The sequence below is a fragment of the Sphaeramia orbicularis genome, chromosome 19 (assembly GCF_902148855.1).
Source record: "Sphaeramia orbicularis chromosome 19, fSphaOr1.1, whole genome shotgun sequence".
Lineage (NCBI taxonomy): Eukaryota > Metazoa > Chordata > Actinopteri > Kurtiformes > Apogonidae > Sphaeramia > Sphaeramia orbicularis.
Genome location: NC_043975.1, coordinates 24,293,873 through 24,318,995, shown reverse-complemented (window position 1 = coordinate 24,318,995; position 25,123 = coordinate 24,293,873). Strand labels below are relative to the sequence as shown.

At 38.2% G+C, this 25,123-nt stretch overlaps 2 protein-coding genes across 2 annotated transcripts; both read left to right on the top strand.

The window, feature by feature from the left end:
* The first annotated feature begins 10 nt into the window (after positions 1 to 10).
* On the top strand, positions 11 to 10,105 carry lsm12b (LSM12 homolog b). Its single transcript, XM_030122670.1, has 5 exons — positions 11 to 211; positions 2,327 to 2,460; positions 7,515 to 7,624; positions 8,785 to 8,911; positions 9,493 to 10,105. The coding sequence occupies exons 1-5, from the start codon at positions 85 to 87 to the stop codon at positions 9,583 to 9,585; spliced, it is 591 nt and encodes a 196-aa protein (XP_029978530.1). The 5' UTR covers positions 11 to 84; the 3' UTR covers positions 9,586 to 10,105.
* A 2,430-nt stretch (positions 10,106 to 12,535) lies between these two features.
* LOC115410827 (reticulon-4 receptor-like 2) lies at positions 12,536 to 16,738 on the top strand. The gene is made up of 2 exons (XM_030122667.1): positions 12,536 to 13,032; positions 15,647 to 16,738. The coding sequence occupies exons 1-2, from the start codon at positions 12,721 to 12,723 to the stop codon at positions 16,415 to 16,417; spliced, it is 1,083 nt and encodes a 360-aa protein (XP_029978527.1). The 5' UTR covers positions 12,536 to 12,720; the 3' UTR covers positions 16,418 to 16,738.
* The last annotated feature ends 8,385 nt before the right edge of the window (positions 16,739 to 25,123 follow it).

Below are 25,123 nucleotides of genomic sequence, written 5' to 3'. Positions count from 1 at the left end.
TACTTCGACACGCCCAGGTTTCGTGTGAATACGACATCGCGTCGGTTTACGTAAGGCAGGCGCTCCGGTTTCCTGGCGGAGAAGATGGCGGCTCCTGGACCGGGGGAGTATTTCAGCGTCGGGAGCCATGTCTCCTGCCTCACCTGCCTGGGCCAACGTCTACAAGGAGAAGTAGTTGCATTCGACTACCAGTCCAAGATGTTAACTTTGAGTATCCTTTGTTTGTTTGGCGCAGCGGATGGCTTGCTGGCCTGCCTGGCTGCAAGGGCCTGTAGGGTAACCGAAAATATGTCAAATAGTGATCCGCGCAGGCGTAATTGGTGGGAGCTGAGTTAGATATCTTTGTCTGTCTTAAATATTTTAATTGACGAAATTGTTGATTAAATGTTTCGTATGTATTTATAGACAATAGTGGTGTAGCCGGGTTATTTAATGAGTTCTCGATATCTGCTGGGGGGTGCATGTGTTTTGAATCATCTCATTGTATTGCCAGACCTCAACATGGATCACTATCTGGCAACGAATCCTAGTAAGGCATCATGGCTGTGTGCTCTCAACAGGCACAAATCGTTGCTAGTTAGCAAGCTAACTGACATTTACCGTATTTCGCCTTGACCGGCATGTTTATATTTTACTTACAACAGTTTGTGGAGAATACACGGAGGTGCTAACCAATTTAGCTCAAGGCTAGGGATGAATGGACAGCGAGTACCCGTCCACACTACAGCCAAGTTGCTGTTAGCCCGGCTAACGTGCTAAGTTAGGTAGCTACAGTGGACAGTCAGTCCCTCTCTGCCGCTTCTAGTTCGGTTCACGGTTTTCACATTCCTAAGCTTATCAACCGGGCTTTTTTATCATTTCAAGTCCGAATTAGATGACAGTAGTCAATGGGTGATTGTGCAATGGGTCATCGTAAGCCGCCATTCAGTTTCATTTACCATGCTTGAACTGCTCAAGCATCATTAGCTCACACCTAACGTTAGCTTACTAGTAATCCACCAGGAACATGTCTGCATCAATGAATGAGTGTGGGTGTGTTGTGATCCCCACCACGGTGGCATGCTCGCCAAACATGACACGAGTCACTTTGAAACGTAGCTAACTCAAACTGGGCACTGATTAGTAAGTTAATACTGTGTGGAGGTTTGACAGCTGAAACTGAAGGCCTTGTTGTTTCCTGGGTCATACTAACAGGCCAGTTGATCTTGTAAAGCAGGGTCATTGAAGTTTAACTTGAACTGCCAGTGTAATAAGTTGTTATTACAGACACTTGCACCATACTGAATGTGGTCTGCTCAAAAGGAAACTGAAATTATTTTGTTGCTGTCATTAACATGCCGATACAGTGTCAGAGCAACATATTTCCTGTTCTGTTATATTCACCGTGAACTAACTTGTACATTTAACATTTAATTTCAGACCTTAATGTAGCATAAACCAGCACCAGCATCTGACAGACAAGTCTGTCAAGCCCTGCAAGTATTAGTTTTGTGGTAAACCATGGATCATGTATGGTATTTAGGGCTGTGAGATATGGTGTTTTATATTGTGACTTCAAATGACAGTTTCATTTTATGTTATGTACATTCTGTCATGAATCACAATATTTTACAGTAAAATGTTTGATCATTTCAAGGAGGCTTTATGATTTTCCCTCCCGATGTAGGTGAAAAATTCTCATGAAGGCAATAAAACAAACATGAAGGAGCCAGAACAGCATGATTCTGAACAGGAATTATTGGTACATTAATTCTTAAAAGAAGAACATAATTATGATTTTGATTTTGAGTAATGGCTTTGTTATTTCAAAACAACTTTTTGTCTAAATTACAGATCAAATACTGTTCTCATGATATGCTGTTACCATAGTAGAAAAATTATCTCTATCAAGATAAACTTTAGCCATATTGTCCAGTCCAGATGATGTAGTATGAAGATAGATTTTCAGTATTCTCTAAAAATGTCTCAAACTGCTGTCGTCACCAGAGAGAAAACAGAAACGAAGTTGTAAATGCTGCTATTTATTAGATCTGGTTCTATACTGCTGCTCCTTGTGAATGTGTAAACTTTTTTTTTTTTTAGGATTTGTTAGGGGTGTAAAGGCTTCATTGATTCATCCATGGCTACTATAGGTGGCAGCATTGCCTTTTACAATCACTTGCTGTGACTGGCACTACCTCTCACTGTGTTGTGGGTACCACAGGCCTCTTTTATGCCATTTGGTTGATGGGTTCATGTGTTAGTCCTGTGCTAACCCTGCACTTCCATGTTTAGTTGTCATACATTTCCATAAGGTTACTGCACCTTAACTTGAGTTTTCCCACAGAATGTGCTTCCTCCAGTGGTAAGCCAAACCTCAATGACGTCATCTTGATCAACTTAGCCTATGTTTCTGATGTGGACATAATAAATGACCGCACTGAGACTCCTCCTCCACTAGCATCACTGAATGTTAGCAAGGTACGTATGTTAGCTTTATTCTCATCCTTCACCTTTGTTGGGTGGTGACACCAGTGACAAAATGGAGTGCATGCTTTTGAGTATTGTTCACATCAAAGGTAACTGAATGTGAGAATGAAACTGGAAAACGTGTGTGGAATGACTCATATCCTTTTCTGTAAGCTGTGACTCAATTCATGCATCTAATGCTAAGAATGAGCCTAAACATCCCACCCAAACAAGACTGAGATAAAGTTCATAGGTCAAAACTGCGGGTGTATTTAGACTTGGACTTTGTATCAATTAAAGAACTGAGGACCAATAGTATGCCTTCATTTACTAAACAGCACTGTTTTCAATACCATTTTAACAAAAAGTAAAATACACATTAACATACAAAGCTTTATTTTTCAACATTTATGTATTGGTTGACTAAAAATAGTTTTACTACATAAAGAATAAACTTATGTAGTACAGGCTGAATTTGTACATTAATATATTATGACTAAAAGGTTGCACTGCATCCACCTTAGGCATTAAGTATTAGGCAACTGTTACCAGACATGGTTGAATACTTGATAGTATTTTAAGAAATGATGGAACTTGTGGACACAAATAACCTGTTAAACATGACAATTTGCCAAAGATCACCCAAATCCTCCAACACAAGTGGAGGTTTCTGGCCTTCATGTTCAGATGTGATGATGTTTGATATTTGTCAGTCACAAGTGTGAATTACAGAAGATCTCATAATGCACAGGTGTCAAATTCCGGTCCTTGAGGGCCAGTATCCTGCATGTTTTACATATTTCCCTCTTCCAGCCACACCTGGTTCAATTAATGATCAGCTCTTCATCATGCTCTGCTGAAGCCTGATAACGATGTAATGGCTTCCAGGTGGGATGGAAGAGGGAAACATCTAAAACAGGGGTCCCCAATCCTGGTCCTTGAGATCTACTATCTTGCATGTTTTAGATGTATCCCTCTTCCAACACACCTGATTCAAATGATAAGTTTATCATCAAGCTCTGCAGAAGCCTGATAATGACCATCAGGTGTGTTGGAAGAGGGAAATATCTAAAATATGCAGGATAGTAGCTCTCGAGGACCAGGATTGGGCACCCCTGATCTAAAACATGCGGGATACCGGCCCTCAAAGATCTGAGTTTGACACTCCTGTCATAATGCAATATGGTTGCAGTAGATTGCTAATGATAACTGTGGAGGAAAAGGTCAGAATTGTGTCTCTTTCAGATGAGCTTCATTCACTTCCTAGTAGAGATGGGGTAGACCTCCAAGTTTCTGTCTCTAGAGTTCCTGTCCAGGAACTTTTACAAGAGACAATGGGTTGAAGAGGAGCTGTGGGCTGGGCTAGGCTTATCTTGTGAAATTGAAATGATCAGCAACAATCGAGTGTTTTCTGCTCAGTAGGGGGGTTCCTGAAAGACCCAACTCACAAGTCTGATTGAATAGATTTGCATAAACTCAATACATTGTATTCAAAGCAGAGAACGACAAAAGACCAGTAGGCACTCGTCAATGTGTGGCTCCTCAACAAAATGTCAGGCTGCAGAGACTTGTAAATAAATGCAAAATCCAGCAGAGGTGACAAAAGGCTACATATTCTCTAGTTGAAGTGCTGATTAAACTGCTTTACTGAATTTAAAGAGCAACACATTGGCAAGCACTGAAATGTACTCAGAGTAAACATGTAGTGTTTCTGCATTTCTGCCCATGTTGCTTTGCAAAACTACTGAACTTCATATCATCCATGTCAGTAGTAGGTCTCCCAGTCTTGGACATCTCTCATTAAATAGACCATACCTTTCCTCTGCGGACAACTTACCATCAGTTGTCTGTTTTAACTTGTCTCTTATCTTGCGTCATGTGACAAGCATCATGCACTCTTCCCTGTACACCAAGTGGTCATCGTTTCTATGTGCCATTGTGCAATCTGTGTTGCTTGACACTGGTCTTGATGTTGGGAAGATGCAAAATAACAACTGATAATACCCACAATAGCATTAAAAACCTAACAGGCCTGTTTTTTTTTTTTCTTTTTTACAGGATTAGAAAGTACAGGTACTTGTTTTAAAATGTAACTAAAGAGGAAAAATGAGTATTCAGTTTATATACAGATACCTTGAAATATGTACCAAAACACTAGGAATGCACCAATATAACAGCTGGACATGAGTAGTATTGGCTGATATTTACTGATATTGGCATATAAGATTACTAGATATTTATCTGTCAGGTTAGAGTTTTTTTTTCATAAATTTGTATGATGTGATAAAGGGCTGAAAGACTTTCTTTAAGGACAATGTATAACAACAATAAAGAGAAACATCAAGACCAGCATTGACTGTCAGCCAAAATCTCATTACATCCCAGAAATAGAGTTTCAGGGATATAATGGTTTTACCCCGATCACTACCGCCACCGGATATCCTTTGTGTGAATGCTATAAGTCGGACAGATTTGGTTGAATTTCTTATCCCTTGATAGCCAACATAGTGGACCCCTAGTGGAAGAACCCTATCGATTTCAACTTCTCTATGAGTATTATCCGTCATACAAATGGGCGTGCTTTAGCTGAAAATCCATTTTTTGGACATAAATCAAACATTAATAAGCCAGTTGAGATCAGATTTGGTCCATGTAGATCATCTTACAAATGTCCATTTTCTCGCTACCATCCAGAGTTCATATGATGTCATTTTCATTTACTAGGTGGAGTTTTGTAGGGGGAAAATTGGTTCTCTGACCATTATTCTGCCACTATCAGGTCAATGTAGCTCAAACTGAGTTCGTATCGATTGTCTAACAATTATCTTTTTTCATGCCACTATCTTGAGTTTACATGATGTCATGTTTTGACACCAGGTGGTTTGTTTTTTCCAAATGGTTGGGGAATGTTTGATGATGTTCTGAAAATATCAAATGAACAGTTATGGGTATTTCTATACAGTGTCACATTTCATATTAAATCTATCCACAATCTGCTTTCTGAATGACCATGAAGTTGGTATCTTTAATACATTGTGTTGTTAATTTGCTTATTATTATAAAGAAGAGGATTTGGGGGACTTCGGGGATATACCCTTGCTGTTGGCCCCCAACAGCATAAGCTTCATTTTAAATATTGCTATTGACAAGAGTTTTGCTGTTGGCTCATCCCTATTAAGTGCAAATAGTTTTTCCCATCTCTGCAACACAAGGAAGAAAGAATACAAAAAACTATTTTACATGAAATGCAGAGAAGGACTTCAGCTAAAAGTATAATCTTCCACACATGATATGGTGATACCTGATACATTTCAAGGCAGTCGTTTAGTATACATTGCAATATTTGATACTGAAAATTGATAAATACACCTGAAAAAGCAGGACTGTGCAGTATAGAGTGCAACTTCCAGCATCTGATATCATTCCAAGCACTAGTGTTTCCCTCTTCCAGCACACCTGACAGTTGTTATCAGTCTTCTGCAGAGCTTGATGATAGGCTTATCATTTAAATCAGGTTTGTTGGAAGAGGGATACATCTAAAACATGCAGGATAGTGGATCTTGAGAACCATGGTTGGTGAGCCCTGCACTAGTGTATCTAATGAAAACAAATTCTCTGGTGAATGTGTTTAGAGTTCCTGAATGTTAAACGGAAATGAATGTATAATATCAATGCATTAATACCCCCCCCCACCTTCCCAAAAAAAAAAAAGGAAGTAATACAATGAGTACCGGTACTAATGCTGCATTCCAAAGTGCTGAGAGGTGGGAAGTTTCCGACATCCGACGAGTAAAATGCATTGGAATGTCTGTCGAAGCCCGAGGTCCTATTTGCAAAGTGGGGCTAGATCGAAGTACTCCAACCTCACCGCGAACTACAAGGTGACATCAACACAACAGTGCCGGTGCACAGCGTGCAAGTTCGCAATGAAAAAAAAACTTCAGTGTATAATTAGCTCATCAGTCATTTCACCTCTTTCATCTCATTTGCATTTATGAGAACACTGTACTGTTGACAGTCGAAATGCCTCTTCAGTACCAAAGCAAACAGGAGTCTAGATTTGCAATCTCCATATTTGTTTATGTTCAACATGGATCGCCTGGAATACTTTGAAGTGGAATGTAGTTACCGTACTTTCCAGGCTATAAGGCACACTGGAATATAAGCAACACCTGACTACAAGCCGCGGCTGACTTTTAAGTTGCACCTGACTATAAGCTGCAGGTGTCCACGTTGTGACATGAGATATTTACACAGAAAGATGGTAAACAGAAAGATTATTTAAATATTTATTGACATACCTTAACTGCTTGTTCCAAACAGTGCCTGTAACACAGCAGTAAAATGGTAGGAACACAGCTAGTTAAAAAACCCAGAAAAGTCATTGATCTCTATCTTATAGTCTCTATCTTATCTCTATCTTCCTTCTGCTCATTGAAACCACTGAAGTCGTCGTCTTCAGTGTTAGAGTTGAACAGCATCAAAGGCTCCGTCACACACCTTCTACGTCTCTCCTCCGTTGTTGCTCAATGGCACTTCGTGCAGCAGCTCTATTTCCCTCTTAGACAGACACATCGATTAATTTTAACTAAAAAGCTGCAAAATATGCATTTCTTCATGTGTTTTCCATGATGAGGGTTTGTACATGACATGCAAAATGATTAAGAGTTGAGATCAAAACTTATCCTCTTCGTGTCACCTCTTCCACCTGTCTCTCACTTTGGCACTTCCTGCTAGAGCGCCCCCTGTTGGCCGTTAGCCCATACAAATCTATACTCAAGTTGCATCGCTGTATAAGCCGCTGGGTTCAAAACAAGAAAAAAGTAGCGGCTTATTGTCTGGAAAGTACGGAAACTCCAACTGAGATATATTGTAGCTCCCAGCAGTGTGGAATGCAACATAAGATACAGTTTTTCATTAAGCCCTACCCTGTGATAAATCATGATGATAATTTTCCTCTTAATTCCCACTTATTAAAGCTCTACCTGCATGGTTTCTACATGGTGGATAACTGTAGTGAGTTTCTGTACTGATGTTGCTTGTGTTTTTGTGTTTTTTTTCCACAGCTTGCCAATCGAGCACGGACGGAAAAGGAGGACAAGCTGTCCCAAGCCTATGCAATCAGTGCTGGGGTTTCTGTGGAGGGCCAGCAGCTATTCCAGACTATTCACAAAACGTGAGTAACTTCATATTGTGGCACTGCCACTCACTCAGAAACCACTTCACTTTCCATTACTTGAGCTTCATTGTAGAAGGTTTGTGCTCAGTTTAATGTAGATTAATAGATTCGGCCTTTCTGCACAACACATAAAAGTTTGATGGCATCAGATTTTAGTGGTGCCAAACTCTCAGATATCTGATTCCTGCCTCTTTTAGCTCAGTATCTATTATTGAGACTATTATTGGACACCTGCACTGGTTGTTTCGTTGCCATGTGAGACACACACCCGAAGACACGTCCACATTAATCAGATCTTCCAGTCATAGAAGTTTAATTGGTCTCCCCACTCTGTTAGTAGTGAAGAATACAACTGTTTAATTTTTAATACATTTTCTGGCAACAAAACAATATTTGTTCTAGTATTAATTAAAATGTGTTGTAATAAATGTAATCTGATGTACTTAATGTGGCCTAAATATTCAGCTAAAGTATTTTGACAATAAAAATAGATCCAAACCTATAAAATATCTGTCTGCTATTTAGTTACATTCACTATAGATTCACAAAAATGCTTTTATTCTTTTAATCTACAAAAGCTTTAGGTAGAGTTTAGTAAGAGCTTAACATGTCATTTTAATGTAATTTACTAGATTTAATTTTAGTACATTTTTTTATTTCCACACTGTTCAATAACAGCAACCCTTTAATCACCAGTATTATGTATCATTAAAGTAAATGTATTGTTCACTTTTATTTACTTATTAGATTTTACCAGAAAGCAGTGAGATCGGCTAGAATTACTTATTTTTTTCTACATTCAATCTTACAAGTTAGGGTTTTTTTGGGTTTTTTTTTTTTTTTTTTCTTATGAAAATATTCAAAATGTAAGTAACAAATGATATACATACGTTCAACTAATTGGTTGTGGAAAGGTCTGTTTTATTAAGTAAGTGTTACATGTATTTACTGATTATGTAATGATTAACTCCAGCCTTAGTTTTTGCACCTTTTTTGAATTCTTAAAATGATTAAATATACCAAATTCATGTCAGTATTATATTCCTTTTTAGTAAAACATAGTTAACTTCACAGTGAAATTCCCCACCCCCCCCACCCCCCACGACAAACATCCTGTTCAGTGTGTTTTATTTATTAATGTTCACTTTTCATTGCAGCATCAAAGACTGTAAATGGCAGGAGAAGAACATTATTGTGATGGATGACGTCGTAATCTCGCCGCCTTACCAGGTCGAGAACTGCAAAGGCAAAGAGGGAAGCGCTTTAAGTCATGTACGCAAAATAGTAAGTAATCTTTTATTACTATACAAAACTAGACTTTGTAGATACATGGCAATATTATCATATATCAATCACAGCTACTGCAACATCTTCTCCATATGAAGGCTGCTGTAGCAATTACTCAATTGTCAACTGTTTAATCAATTTATTAGAGCATTTGATTGTCAGTTGCAGTAATTAAAATGAAAAAGTCTAAAGTCATGGGTTCCGTGGTTGGACGGTTGAAGGAAAATGAATCTTTCGTCTGTTGAAAAATCGTTGAAGGTCATCAATCACTTGCAGTTGTGTAAAAATCATAGCTTTTGCTTCCACACAGCAGCCTGAGGCCTGTGTTTTAAATTCTGTGTTCATCCTCATTTGGAGTGTTGTTGAATATTTTAAAGTGCCCGAGGGGGAAAAAAAAAAAGAGAAAAAAAATTTACATTTTCACGAGAACAGAAACTCCCATCTGTAGGAGAAGAGTTTTCTGTTATTGAAAAAAACCTAACATAGGTGTTATTTTGGGAGTATTTGCAGCTCATGTTAAGATGCATCAAGTGATGCGTTTATGGTCACAGGGAATAATGTTGTTTTCCCTCCTTCAGGTTGAGAAACATTTTAGAGACGTGGAAAGTCAGAAGTCCATGCAACGTTCACAAGCACAGCAAACACAGAAGGACTCCACTTTATCTTCTTGAGTTGGCAGTGCGGGTCGGCCGGGGAAAGGCGACGCGGGTGGTTCTGTTCCCACTGCCAGACTACGTCGGCATTCCTTGTCCTCAGTCTGAGACCACAAGGAGGAGCGCTGAGGGCCCTGGATCCAGAAGATCAAAATACCATTAAATGAAAAAGACAAAAAAGAAAGAGGAAAGATTAAATCTTAAATTAGACTTTATAAAGAATAATTTAAAACATGAACCATAAAGCAACCATAGTTTCCTTAACTAACTTGTCTCATTCTGCCCCACTCCTCCCCTCCTGTTCCTGAAGCCTTTTCTTTTCCGCCCTCCTTCCTTTGCCTTCAGTTCCATTTCAAAAAGAGAAAACTAGAGCAGTCAGAAAGGCTTGTTAGCTTTATTTTCTGTCATTGTTTCCTTTTTTTGCTGTATCCATGTTCTACTGTCTGTATTTTCTGTATTTTAAAACAAAATGTGACTTGAAATGCCACAATTTAAAGGACATTTTCTAAAATAAAAATAACAAAAATTCTGACTGTAATACTGTAATTTCAACAGCTTATTGAAAGGCCTCATAAAGCGTGATTTGATTTTTGGAACCTGAAACGGATTTTGGTTGAAGCCCTGAAATAACGGGAATAATTTTGTGTTTTTCATCTGTTGATTTATTTATTTGCAAAGTTTTGTGCCGTTTTATTTTTCTACCTGACAGTGATTCTCAAAATTGACCTTAAACGTCCAGAGGAAATAACTGGGCAGGTTATATCATGTGTTTGACTGGATCAAGTTTTTATCAGCTGTGCTCAAATTTCGCATGAGTGATTGTTTGGAGCCTGATTGTGACGCATCCATGTAATTACAGGGAACTGAAGCCATCAGTCTCAAATCAATTATTGAAATGTCTTAAGCCTCTGGTTTCTCCAAAGCTGGGTGATGTTCACTGCTGCCCTCTGCGCTACAAAGAGCACTTGATAGTAAGTGGGCACTGTGAAGTGTCCTTTCTTTAATGTCCTGGACTGACATGTGGGAGATACCTGGAGAAGAGCAGTGATTTCTAGGCTGTTGGTGGTGGGGAAACGCAGACTTTTCAGGTAGGCCACTTTGATTTGATGCATTTGCTGGTTTTCCAACTGTGAAATCATTTTGAAGCCACAGTGCTGCAAAGATTACCTGTTGGAGAAACTACAAAATAGCCTCTAACAGCCTAATGGAGTTGATTGCCAAGTACAGGAACAAATGGCCCAGAGGGACTAGGCTACAGGACACATCATAACCAGTTATATTTAAAATGGTTATTTTAAGAAATGGATGGTTGTCAATATTTTGAGATGAAAGTAGTATATTTGGGTTCTTCCCAAAGTGGAAAACAGTCAAAATTAGAGGTCTGAGGCAGCTTTTATCACATTTATCAGGATAAAATGTATGCTCTGATCACAAAATACCTACCTATCTTATAGAGGTGAAACTAAAGCACACAGAAAGTAAGATATGCAAGCCTGATATTTGGATTCTCTTCAAAGCCAAAAGTATTGAAAATTTGGGATTTTCCAACACACATTTACCTGAGAATAATGGTCAGAAATCTGTCAAATTTAAATAGTACCGTACTATGTTCTAGGTCAACATTTGGTTTACTGATTTAGTAAATTTCCGGTGACCACACACATGTATTTCTCAGTGTCTGTATTAAGATACAGTCTGGATCTATGGGAAGTATGTACAGCAGTAAAAATAAAAGTTTCAGGGGGAAAAAAACTGCTTCTAGAAACCGAAGTGTTAGTATTTATTTTAGTGTGACTTCTCTTTCCACTTCACATGTAAACTATAAAGTTAGTCCCATATCTGTTCTTAAGATACACATCATTGAAGTTGTAATTAACAGTGCATGTGCATGTTCACAACATAACCACAAAGTCTAATTTGTGACTTCTAGAAACATAACTTTTTCTGGTGGGATCCTGTTGTAATTTTCAGTCTGTGGTGCTGGAGGAGCTGGTGACACCACTAGCATTAGTGGCCTCTACCTTTTAAATGACATTTTGCTGTGAGAGTTTGCTTTTGTTGTAGCCAAACAAGTTTGTTTTCCAGTAACATAACTCTATCCAGCACTTATAAATTACATTTACATTTTCTTTTTGACAAACTTTTTCAAAATTTTGACTAACAAATATTTTAGGTTTTATTATCTCTACAATTTCAGCCTATATTCACTGACATACAGTCCAAATTTGGTAAATTTCTGATCAATATTATGTAATATCATGTATAAAAGTAGATCCCCTCCCTGATGCTGATTGCAATTTTTTTTTTTTTTTTTTTTTTACACTTTTTAGCTTTGGTGAGAATCCAAAAAACTAAAAGTAAAATACTCTTTGGAGTCAAGTCAGGACAACTAGAATGAGTCTATTGTGATTGGTGTTATTCTTATCATTAGTTTTGTGTCCTAAAGGTGCTGCAGCAAAAAAACAAAAAAAAACCAGAGCGCCAAAAATCAGAAAACCCCACAACTCATCATGAAAATATGTGACGATGCATGTGAAATGTTTCAAAAATCTATTGAAGACAAACAAGTCCAGGTTTAAAATGTAAAATGCCCTGAATATTTATCCAAATTATAAATATATGTGTCTTCGTAAATACATCAGTGATAAAATGGTCTCTTGATTTCAAAACAAAAAACTGCTGGATCAGTGATGGTCCAGGACACAGATGGTAAATCCTAAGTATCGCTGCTGCTTGAACCTGTTCTGTTGAACTTTATGATCTGGAAGTATGAGATTATGTAACTGAACGCTGAGACCAATCTGACCGTTCAACAAAGGGTCAGAATCCATGTAAGGTCATACTATGTGATGTAACTGGACTGAGTGAAACCTCTGATATGAAACACTATATACAGTGACAGATGCTAATCCTTCATTCAGGATCAGGCCCAAAATGACCAGGTTTGTCCCCCAGATGAGGTCATGATATCAGATGATCTTTTTAAGCTGATAATCTGTCTCTAATCAGGAATATTCAATGTCTACATTGGGGAATTTACTAAACATCGACATTGTGTCACTGACAGCAGTTATTTGCTCACTTCAAAGAGCGTAGACACATCAGTGTTGTGTCTTTTCACCAGCAGTGAGGAGACTGTCATCTAAATGCAGAATGCCTGTCAGTACCTGCACACTGGGTGGAGAGGTACAATTCCTGCCTGTCCTCCTCCTCCTCCTCTTCCTCAACGCTGTGATGGGATTCAAGCTGTGTCCGAGCCACTGCCTCTGCTACGAGTCCTCCGACCTGGTGGACTGCAGGTCCCGTGGGCTGACCCGCATACCCTCTAGTGTCCCCCACGGCACCTGGCTGCTGGACCTGAGTGGGAACAAAATGACAGAAGTACGCAGCAGATCCTTCACAGGGCTGTGGTCACTCAAGATTCTGCTCATTTCTAACAGCAGCATCCAAACCCTGCAGCCACAGGTATGAAAACAGCAGCTGAGCAATTTAGTTTAATAAAATTATGTGTCTGAATGTGTTTAATTTCAGACTTACAAAAGAAACCCACAGAACACTCATTAGTACTGCTACTTTTATTTTTTCAAAACCCTCTTGCAGTATTGATACACTAAGTAAACTAAAAGAGTGCATACATTTGGTTTGCATCCATACAAAATGCATTCAATCACCACTTAGTCCAAAATTCATGAGTGTTTCAGTTCAAAGCATAAATATTTAGACTGTAGATAGAAACATCATGTTGCATTATGACAACCTGTGCACTTCAAATAAATCAAATTTCCATGAATTTAGATGTTTATTTTTTTATTTTTTTTTACCATCAGTTCTATTTGCATTTAAAATTAAACTTTAAATTAACCCAAAAATGCAACAGCAGTTGCTGTAAAAAAAAAAAAAAAAAAAAACGGTCAAAAGTTTATTCAAAAGTTTATGCCTGATGCACTTCAAACAGGGAATTGTAGCAGTGGATAAGAAATACTAAACTTTTTTTCATGGTAAAGTAGAATGTGACAATAAATGTGAAATTCCTGGAAATTTGAGCCAGAATATAGAGCAGGGGTGGCCAACCCTGGTCCTGGAGAGCCACTATCTTGCATGTTTTAGATCACAGATGTCAAACATGTGGCCCGGGGGCCAAATCTGACCCGCCTAAGGGTTCAATCCGGTCCCTGGGATGAATTCGTGAAATGAAAAAATTACACTGAAGAAATTAATAATCAAGGATGTTAAAATCATTTGAGGTCAATTCAATCTAAAAATGATCAGACCAGTAAAATACTATCATAATAACCTAGAAATTATGAAAATGGCAAATTTTTCTCTTTGTTTTAGTGTAAAAAAAGTTACATTTCACAAGGATATTTACATTTACAGACTAGCCTTTTATTAAAAAATGTGAATAACTTGAAATCTCTTAAGTATGTGGAATTTTAATAATATTCTCCCTGTTATACCTTAGTTTATCATTTATATATGTGAATCACAACTTAGAGATCACAGTGGATCTACAAATTCACAAAACATGAAATAATATTGTTAACATTGCATTTTGTTTTTCTAAAGAATTTTCAGGTTGTTCATATTTGTTTATGTTATGTTCAAGTACAATTCGTAGGTGTAAACATTGTCATTACAGAATTTTACTCTTGACTCAAAAGTTCTTATCCTATTATTTATATTATTTTACTGGTCCGGCCCACTTTAGATCATATTAGGCTGAATGTGGCCCCTAAACTAAAATGAGTTTGACACCCCTGTTTTAGATGTATTCCTCTTCCAACACACCTGATTCAAATGATAAGCCCTGCAGAATCCTAATAACGACCGTCAGGTGTGCTGGAAGAGGGAAACATCTAAAACATGCAGGATAGTGGCTCTCCAGGACCAGGGTTGGCCACCCCTGATATAGAGGATTTGAAGGATCAGGATCAGATCTTCCTCCAGACCTCTGGTGGTCTTATGTGTTGTTCTGTCACTTCATTTCCTGCCAATGAAAAGTGTCACTATTTATGGAAATGTTTAGCATGAAGCTTTAATGAAGCATGCAGCAGAATTTAATATTTTGTCTACTGTTAGCACAATTAACTGTGGAAAATATAGAAACACAATTATGGATTTTGTGAGACTTCAAGTTGTGTTTTGTAGTTCTCTGCACATTAAGTAAGAGGATATGCTATGTAAGGCAATAATGGTTTTACGAAGTCACACACATTTCGGTGGGTGAATTGCATTTGCACAGAAGGTTTATTTATGCACCCATTTGTGTCTTTGTAACGCACACTCTGAAGAGTTTTGAAAGAGTGAACGTGGTTTTCAACACTATGGAGCTGATTTCCTTCCAAAACCTAAAAAACAAGACATATACCATGTTTTACTTCTTTTGCTTTACTTGTTTGATTTGCAAATGTAAACCGTAATTTAAAATCTGATGCATTTTGCAAGGAGTCAGTTAAACAGTGTAGTCTTCAGGCCACAGTCTTCTCCCCTCAACTATCTTCGTGTCACTTTTCTCAATGTAACCATCACAACATGAAAGAACAACACCCATCAAGCTGGAGTTATACTGGAAATGGCCCCTTTTGACAGAAAACCCTCTCTTATGTTGTTTTTGGATGGAATTTACTCAGTTTAACACTATGGCTCACCTTCCCATGCCAACTAATACACCTTCTCCCCTGACAATATTTTGTAAAGTCACTGTTGCATCCTGCTCTTAATGTTGCCTATGACAAGTGTGATTCATTTAATGAAATATAGACTAGTCAAGCAAACCAGAGAGTTTTAACCGTAACTCCAAAGTGGATGGAGTCAGATCTATCCGCAGTACCAACACAGCACTAACAAACAGTCAAAATAGGTCTGGTAATGTGAGACTGGTGCTGGTGTTACACTGAGTTCTGCCAAATAATGGAGTCCTTTTAAAGTCCCTATCATAAACCCTTTTATTTGCAAAGCATCCTGTTTTAGTGAGTCATCAATCAATATTTCTTAGATTTTGGCAGGAAATGAGCTCCATACATTTGACCAGTCTCCGCATGATCTTACAGTTTCTGTTACTGTGTTGAAATACTTTCAGTCTTTGTCATCACTGCAATTTCTGGAAAGGTTGGACTTGAGTTACAACAGTCTGCAGAAGCTCCCTGAGGACTTCTCTGAGAGCCTGTCCTCCCTCCAAGAACTCAAGCTGGACCACAACCTGCTGCAACACCTGGACTCTACTTCCCTGGGTGACTTTGAAAATCTGCGGAAACTGGACCTCAGCTACAACAACATCTCCACCATAGATATCAGGGCGTTCGACAGTCTGTCTCGGCTGATCATCCTCAACCTGGAGGAGAACAAACTGAATGTGGTCAGGGATCAGCTGCTGAGCAGGCAGCAGAGCCTGGAGGTGCTGCTGCTCAACCATAACAACATCTCAGTGATAGACTCTGATGCTCTGTCCCCTTTGCGGAGCCTGGTGCTACTGGGTTTGCGGGGAAACAAACTAGACCACATTAGGTTCAAAACCTTCCTAGAACTCCACACCACCAGCACCCACCTTCAGCTGTCCTCCAACCCCTGGACATGTGACTGTGAACTGCAACGTGTCTTTGGAAAGATTCAGCGTGTTCGACATCTACGGGTTTTGGACTACAAAGAAATCATCTGCCACGCTCCCCCTCAGCAGGCTGGGCTCAGTCTGTCCGACCTGGACAGTCAGCTGTGTATGGCTGAAACGGTGTCAGTGCTGGTCATCACCTTCACTGTCCTGTTGGCAGTGGTCGGCACTCTGATGAAAGCAGAACGCAATCGTAAGAAAAAACTAATTGCAATGGAGACAGAGTCACAGAGACAAGAAAAATGATGTGTTTTATTCATGGCCACGTGTGGGACTGAGACTGAGGGAGGTGTGACTGAAGAAAACCACAATATATCATGTTCCATTCTGATAGGTCACCTGAACCACAGACTGATATCTTCATGACTTTTAGTACCTCCTTCAAAGCCTTTGATCGTTTACCTTGTATCAAGTGATGCAGTTTACGTAAGCTACTGCTACAATAGCTGAAACTTGTGTCACATTTTGGTGGCAATGACTTCAGTCGTGCTTTTTCACCAATGAATTGTCTGGGCTTGTACCAGAGGTAGGCTAGAATCCACCATACTGTCTTTTGAGTTTACATGTATGTGGGTGCTTCTATGAAACTGGGTACATTTTAGTATCACGCACTTTACAAGCTTTTTTAGATCCAATAATAAAAGAAAAATGTAGACATGTTTCCCCCCAGGATGTACCTAATGATGACCTCAGTTAAATGCCAAAAAATTATACTTTGCTCTGAGCCATCCCAAAATTAATGAATTTTTTTTTATCAAATATTGGGGCTAAAAATAGGACCAAAATCAGGACATGAAAAACTACCTAGGTGTCAGTGCATTTTATCTTGAAAACATGGCTGTAAATGGTCTTATATAGCACTATAAATAAAGACACTGTGTTAAATTTGATGATCCTAGTGTTTTTTCTAATCCAGACATGTGGGTTTTTCATGAATTGGCTGTCTCATTCCAGGTTTTGTGTGTAACCCACCATGTCCACTTGTGTTACATCCAGAACCTGTCCAGTTTTGCAACAGTAGTCATTTTGTGAAACACTCTGTCTTGCATAATTAGTTCAATTCCCAAAATGTACCTGTGAAAGAATAAAGAGATATTTAAAAACAAATAGTAGTGTGTAATTTTTGTGTCCTTTTGACTGTTTTACATGCAGATTTTTGTATTAAATATAATGTAGAATAGTAAAAAAATGTGTTTTATCTGGAAAATAATTTCTCTTTTATCTCAGTAAGTATTTATTTTTAAAATAGAGCCAAAGTGCTTCCAAAATTGCTTCATAACACTAGTCTACAACTAGTTTGGATTTTTAGCCCCTCTGTCCTGTTTTTAGGGACCAGTTTCATAGAAGCACCCATTTACAAGCTAAAAATATCAGAAACTGATTTGTTTTTTTGTTTTTTTAAACATGGGAGTTGGGTAGTGGTGGTGGTTAATAATGGATAGAGATAACATTTCTAATGTTTCAAAACTGAGCAGCTTTATAGGATAAGATATGACTTTATTGATTCCACCACGGGGACACTGCACTGTTTACAGCAGCAAAAATACAGAAAACAAAGTAAAGAAGACAGGCAGAGACATTTAAGAGTAAATATAAATTCCGATCATGGACCATAGATGAAATGTTTAAATCTACAATTTTCAATTATTAGAACATTTTACTTTAGCTACATCAATAGTTCATTATTTCCACTTTAAACAATGTTTTGCTTTTATCTTGCAATTAGCAAAACATATAGGTAATTATTTTAACTATGCTTGCTAAGTTGTATTTACACACCATGGTGTTAAAATGTGGAGCTAATTTCCCGCTAAAAGTTTTATAAATGCCTTATATTTAAGCCACACGTACAGTTTGATTTGCAAATACAGTTAATAATACATTATCCCAGGAAAAAAAGACTTTTAGGACAGCATCTCCACTGTGCTGAGATGGTGCTTTGAATAATTATCCCTCCACAACAGCAGGTGGCACTATGACTCTATTTAAAATGCTAGTGCTAGTACTAGTGCTCCCTTTTAAACTTTCTTTAAAGGATCTAATTATGTTAACTACATTATCCTTTGATTTAACATCAGCCATCGCAGCATTTTGGTTCAAATGGGTGATTTTACAGCTGCTAAGTTTTATATTTCCTGTTTTTTTAATCTAATTTTACTTAATTAACTTAGAATGACTCGGGACATTTGTGAAAAAAATCATTTTACTGTAGTATGAAGTATGATGTAATACCTATATTTATTTTTCATTTGTTTGATAGATACAGTCTCTCTGCAAAAATAATTATATTTTCAGATGAAACTCTACTTATTGGTGAATTATATGACATTTGTAAAATGTTTTGTTTTATAAGTTTGGTCAGGTAATTCTCTCCGTATTAAAAGGGCTTCAACTGCCTCAAGTCAACAACTTACAAATTCAGTCAACATCAGCCTGGCATGCATTTGTAACACTTTTTGGCTGTTTCTTTTCTTAACAAATTGGATTTTCTTCAGATTCAAATTTAGAATATAACGATCAACTCATCAGTCTGTGAAAAATAAAACCTCTCATGGAATTTTAACAATAAAATGTTACTGTACTGACCTCACTAGTGATGCCGTCTCTGTTGACATTTTATTAAACATTGCTTCTGACAGGATCAGGTACTATTTTTCAGCACTTGTAGATTATTATTTCACCAACATTTAACCCATTAAGACCCAAACATCCACCAACGACCAAAGCATCAACTTATCTAAACTGTTTAATACCTGTCAATCCATTAATACTATCAATACATGTAAATATTTGGTGTAAAATGCAGTTCCTCATCTTTTCATGGTCATCAGATAATGACCCATTTGGATGTTCAGAGGCTCCATAGTGAACATGGAAACACCGTCATCTTCTACAACACTGATTCACCAGTAAAACCCATGGAGTTGGATCAATGACAGTGAATGGAAACACTTGTTTTATGTTTAGTTATCAAAATCTTTGCTGAAAAAGTCAGTTTTTCTTCCGTTTTCCCTGTTTTGGATATAATAACCTTCAACTTTAATCTGAACTTTTATGAACATCTATATGATCAGTGAATTAAACATAAGGAAATACTTGATTTTCACAGAAAATTTGCTATATATAGAGGATAATATTACAATAAATGATGATAAATTACATTAGAAAAGTTAAATAGAGAGAAAAATTTGGGGGGGGGGACTGCCACAAAAGTCACACGGGGTCTTTATGGGTTAAAATAACCAGCAGATGTAGAAGGTTTCAATAAAGCAGCACATGGAAACAGGGATTAAAGCAAAAATAAATAAATGAATAAATCTTTTGACCGAATTTTTTTTTCTACCAAATAGGCCTATTACCTGACCATTTTTTCTGCCAATAGCAATTTCAAAGAAGATGATTTTGAACAGCTTGTCTGTTAGTTTGCTTTGATGTAATGTCAATGTTTTCAAGCTATTCAACAAAATACTTGATGTAAGGCTTGATGGCTGGGTCAATACGTAGCTCACATGAAATAATCAATATTATATAATTCCAAAGGATCATTGTTCAGAGTGATGGATACTACGAGCCTGATGAATTTTCAAGAAAATTTATTGTCAAAATTATTAATAATTTAAAGGTAAACTACATGAAATAATATGCGCTGATTGGCTCCTTTCTCCGTTTTTAGACCTGCATAAAAGCATTATGTGAAGAGGTCACAGAACACTTCAGATGGTATTTTGTTCAGATTGGTGAGAATGATTAATCTGAATCATTTTCAAGAAGTACTGTCAAAATTAATAATAATTGAAAGGTAAAAATCATGAAATGATCATTACAGATTGGTTCATTTCTCCTTTAAGAACCTTTAACAGTTTCCTTTCCATTGTACATCAATTTATTACAGATTAATCTGTAAGTCAAATTCTAAAGAAAAAAATAGTTTTTCATCTTGACATGTTTTATATTCAGTGTTACTGATTTTGTTAGCCTTTTAAATCTCAGTGGTGCTCCCCTTCTCCTCTTGATTATTTTGCAGGAACTCCATCATCCCAACTCCACCTGAAAATGAGCTGATCAACATTTATTATTCCATGAACTTTGGTTTTAAATTATTGATAATTTTGACAGTAAAGTTTCTTGAAAATGCATTAGGTTCATAGTATCCGTCACTCTGAACAACAATCCATTGGAATTATTCTGTGACCTCTTAAGGAAATGATTGTATAAGGGTTCAAAGTTTAGAAAATTACTTGATCAATATTGATTATTTCATGGACTGTGCCTTTAAATTATTAATAATTTTGACAGTACATTTTCTTGAAAATGCATCAGACTCATAGTATCCATCATGGATACTATGAGTCTGATGCATTCACGAGGATGAGACACCATGAAGCACTTGGTCTTTTTTATGTGATGAGAAGGTGTCTCATCCTCGCACAGACATGATCTGTTGGGACGTGGTTGTAGATTCAGGCTGCAGACGCCGTCTTTCATCATTTTGACCTTGTTTCATCAGAGAAAGATATCTGTCCAGCAAAGTATCTCTTCACTTTTTCACAGGAACTCAACACCCTCTCACTGAGAATCTCTCCCTTTCTTTCCTCTAAATCATTTTCAGCCCTCTGTCTGATAGAGTAGGACTCGGCTCAAGTTAGCCTGTTCATCTCACAGGATGTAATGAGAAACCTTTTGTTCACCGTGGCCGTGTTTTCCATCTACCTGATCGGAATCAAACTTCCAAAAAGATTTCCTATGAGAGGCACTGCCAGCAGAGACAAAAGAAAACCCTAGTGTTTTTTCAAAACTTAATGTTTACAGTTCAAACTAGTCTTCTTATTGGCCAGTAGTCTGATGAACTTTATTTTTGACAGTTCAGTTTTTTGTATTCAGAGATACTTAGAATGTTTCCCTTTAAAACATTTGGAGCTTGTTCACGCAGCGCCTGCAGAAAGTCCAGGGAGCAGTGAACCAGGACATCTTTACGTTTTTGAGGCGTGGTATAGAGCTTTTAGTAAGATGGCGTTCCTCTTTATAAACTGTGACATTTAAAAAAAAAAAAAGTTTTCATAAATTACTCGGCTTATATTTTTATGATGTCTGTATTGTGTGAAAATTTTAACCACCTCAGGATGATGCGACACTTGAAAGATGACGTCCAGGATAATCAGAGTATTCTCAAAATCTTAAAAAAATAAAATAAAATCAGGCAACCCATCAATAAATGTCATCTTTTTATTTATTTTCCTCAGTTCATCATACATAGGTTGATACGACGTGTAAATCCAGAAAATATTTTCAGGTACAACATCCATCACACTTTCAGTTTTCCAGTAATGGTCTAACAAAAACAGTTTTACCACACCTGCTGGGTCCAACTATCAAACATGAAAAAGGCAGTTTCAGTCTGGGGTCAAATTCAACCTCCTCCATTGTAGCAAGAAGTCACATTTTTTTGTGAGTGTTGTGGGAAAAAAAAAAAAAAAATGTAATACCCAAAGGGTAGAGTTGTTTCATTAGGGAAGAGACGTCTCTTGTCATACACCCCTCAAAACTTTTTTTTGAAATGTGAACTGAACTGAAATGTGAACTGTTTTTCAACACAAATCCTCCTATCTCTTATAATATTATTCTGAGGGGTCGCAAGAGATGCCTCCCTCATACTGCCAAGGTACCCTTCTACCAGTCCTTTCATGTCATCAAAATTAATTTTTTCACAACACTCACGAGTTTGAGTAATGCCCTTAATTTTTAGTACCTTTTTTTGTGCATCCTTGTCTGGTCCGCATAACTTTTTGGACCCGCTGCAGCAAATTCTTGTATGCAGTCACTGTCCAACTCATCCGTCAAGTCCCCTAAATAATTTCCCAGTTCCAGAGGGGTCTCCATTTTTGAGGACATAAATGAGGCTGTGTCGGTGTAAAGAACATTGTGCTGCAACTTTTCTAAATATTCGTACAGCTTTAGACGTCTGTAGGCGGTGGTAAATGCAGCTACAAAGATATTATCAGACCTAGCAGAGGGAACTAAGATGCGCTTGTTTTAACTCCATTGAATCAGAGCTGTGTTGTTCTGTTTGTTGGTTGGCAAGAAAAAAATGTGTCTAAGATTATACTGGTCTGAAAATGCAAAACTGAAAAACTGTTTAGGGGAAGTGACTACCCAGATAGCAAAGAGACACTGGGACGGATCTGGAACAGAACCGCTGACCGAGTCGGCCCGAAACCGTTTGGCGGATTTGGCCTGCTGTCCAAATGCACATCGGGCCAAAACAGGCACTAGTCCGCGAAATGGATCTTCTACAGAAATGGTCCAGCTCTGGCCCAGTTCCGTTCAATCATATCTAGAATATACACAAGAATCATGTTGGCCCGGATTTGTATTACGACTCTGGTCCAGATTCGTATTACGATTCTGGTCCAGATCAGTATTACTACTTTGAAAATCAGTCTTGGTTGTGTGATGGGAGACTGTTCTGGGCCGAATCCGTCAGCCAGCACAACTCCGGAACTGCTAGAGAGAGCTGGAAGATGGATCCGATGCAGATTTGGTCCCAAGTCAGAAAATGGATGTGAGCTATAAACGGATGTAAAGGCCTTAATGCGGATCCGGCCCAAAGGTAATTGCTATCTGGGTAGGCTAGTTTGTTTGTGATTGGTTCTCTGTGCAAACTTACCCCAGAAACTGTTAGGACACAGTTTAGACACCCGTCTCTTGGCCGGATTCACCTGTATGTTTTTTGGATCAAATCAGATGCCCTGACGCTTCTCCTCTATGTATTGGTTTTCCTCCCCGCATCGTCCCCTATGTCAGGAGGGTATCCCAACGCTTCCTGTATACCTTTTAGAAACATGTATATGTAGTCGGTAAACAAGTGGCTGCTACAATGCTCAAAATGCCAGACTTCTGTGATTTTACCTACCCTGTAGCTGAGCTCTAAGGCTTTGTTTAACTATGTCACCCACACACCTGTCAGAGCTCTGGCCTCATCGTCATGAGGGCAAGAACTGCTCTGATGATTAATTTCTGCGCAGGAGCACCAGAGAGTAAACAATAATTTACCTTGAGCCATTTTATGCGGTAAAATGGGGAAAAACAGCCTGCGAGGTGGATACATCACTGCTCTAATCAATTCAAAATACTTTTGCGGATCATCAAAGTCCTTGCGGATCATGACAGGGTACTGTAATGGATAAGAGTAATGAGCATTAACATACGGATAGAGGGAAGTGACGTCTACGGAATACACTTTTCCATTAGCAGGAGTGCTGTATCGTGTCCTCACAGCCAACATCCTACCTCTAAAGCACATAACGAGGGGAGAGAGGCATGGGAGAAACATACCGATTAATGAATGTTTTTACCTCCTCATTTGATTTTTTTTTTTTTTTTTTATCTCTGTCCAGTTGTGCTCCCTCATCACTATCGTACGGACGTTGGAGATTGCAGGACTTATGGAATGTTTACAACATCTGTAACTCCTGCAATCTCCTCTCACCAGCCGTGTGCAGCTCCCCATAGGGAGCACGTGTCAGAGGACAGACATCATCTGGGAAAGGCATTAAAAAAGCACCCGTGAAACTCCCACACATATTGCTGGTCATCAATTATCGCATATCCGTCTACAAAGTAAGGTCCTATCTGAGTTTCCCCCTCGTTTAACGCGTGAGCGATGAAAATTTTCTGACTATGAGCGATCCACTTTAGCCACTGAACGGAGGTTTGCGAGTAGGTTTTGGATCAGCGTCTGTAGTTGTCGGCTAGTGTGTTTTTTTTTTTTTTTGTAGGAAATTGGTTAAAAAACACTTTCATACATGCTGAGGCTATAATAATACAACTATAAGGATCCATGCGCGTTTCACCGATAAACTGCTTTCTGAATTTCTCATAGCCTGTCTTCAGACTGTCAACGTCATTTTCACAGTAGTACAGATCCTCTTTGTCAAAGTTCAAGACACTGTGAGAGACCTCTGTTCTATGTGTAAAACTCTGCTTGCTCTGAGGAGGACATGCGTTCTATACTGTATTCCAGTAGGGGAGGGTATGGACCAATATAGTTTAACCTGTCTCTTGAGCTGAATTGGTGTGGAAAATGACCCTTTGATTAATCTTTCAAATCTAACACCTTGGACATTGTACTGAGAAGCATAGTAGGGAATGACAGAGAGTCGATGAATCTTAATTGAAAATCCTATTCTGTGAAGCTGATCACTTTACTACCTTGCATGATCACAAAGGGACTCATACCCTCTCCCACAAGGTAGCTAAGGATCAAGTAGCTGTCAAATCCTTTAGCATTATGAGCTATGAATGTTGCCTCTTTACTGGCTCTGCCTGAAATGTTTGATGAATTTCTCAACACAGTCTAGACCATACGCATACCACTTTTCACCTTGGAGAGATTCTGTGCAAACCAGATATGGTACATGTACATTGTTTTTGACATACGTTTCAAAATCGTAAAAGATTACATCGTTGTCAAATTCTTTTTCTTTTTTCAGGGGACGGTTGTAACTCAAATGCCAACCAGAGGTGGAGCGAGGTCTCTAGCTCCTCCCAACAGATTTTACATTTGTCTGCGCTGCATTTGTGCTCCATGTTCTCACTGCGCAGGATGAGACATTTACAGCCCATGCATTTGTACATGAGTTGGCAGATGCTGAGTTCTGAATGAATCAACGGATTAGGTTGTTTGTTTTATATAGCACACGTGTGTAGGGCAAGTCCTGTTGCAGTCCTTGCAGAATACAGTGCCGGCATTATAATGAGTAAAACAATCAGGATCGAAGCAGAGACTGCAATGACTGGGACAGAAGTGTTTCATACGTGTCTCGTACCCTCTGTGACAGAATCTACAAATGCAGGGTAGGCCTAAAAGAGCTTTAATATTTTTTATACCGTAGTAACGGTTCTGAAACAATAAAATGTACAAAGGCTCGGGTGATATGGGAAAATTTGTTTCAA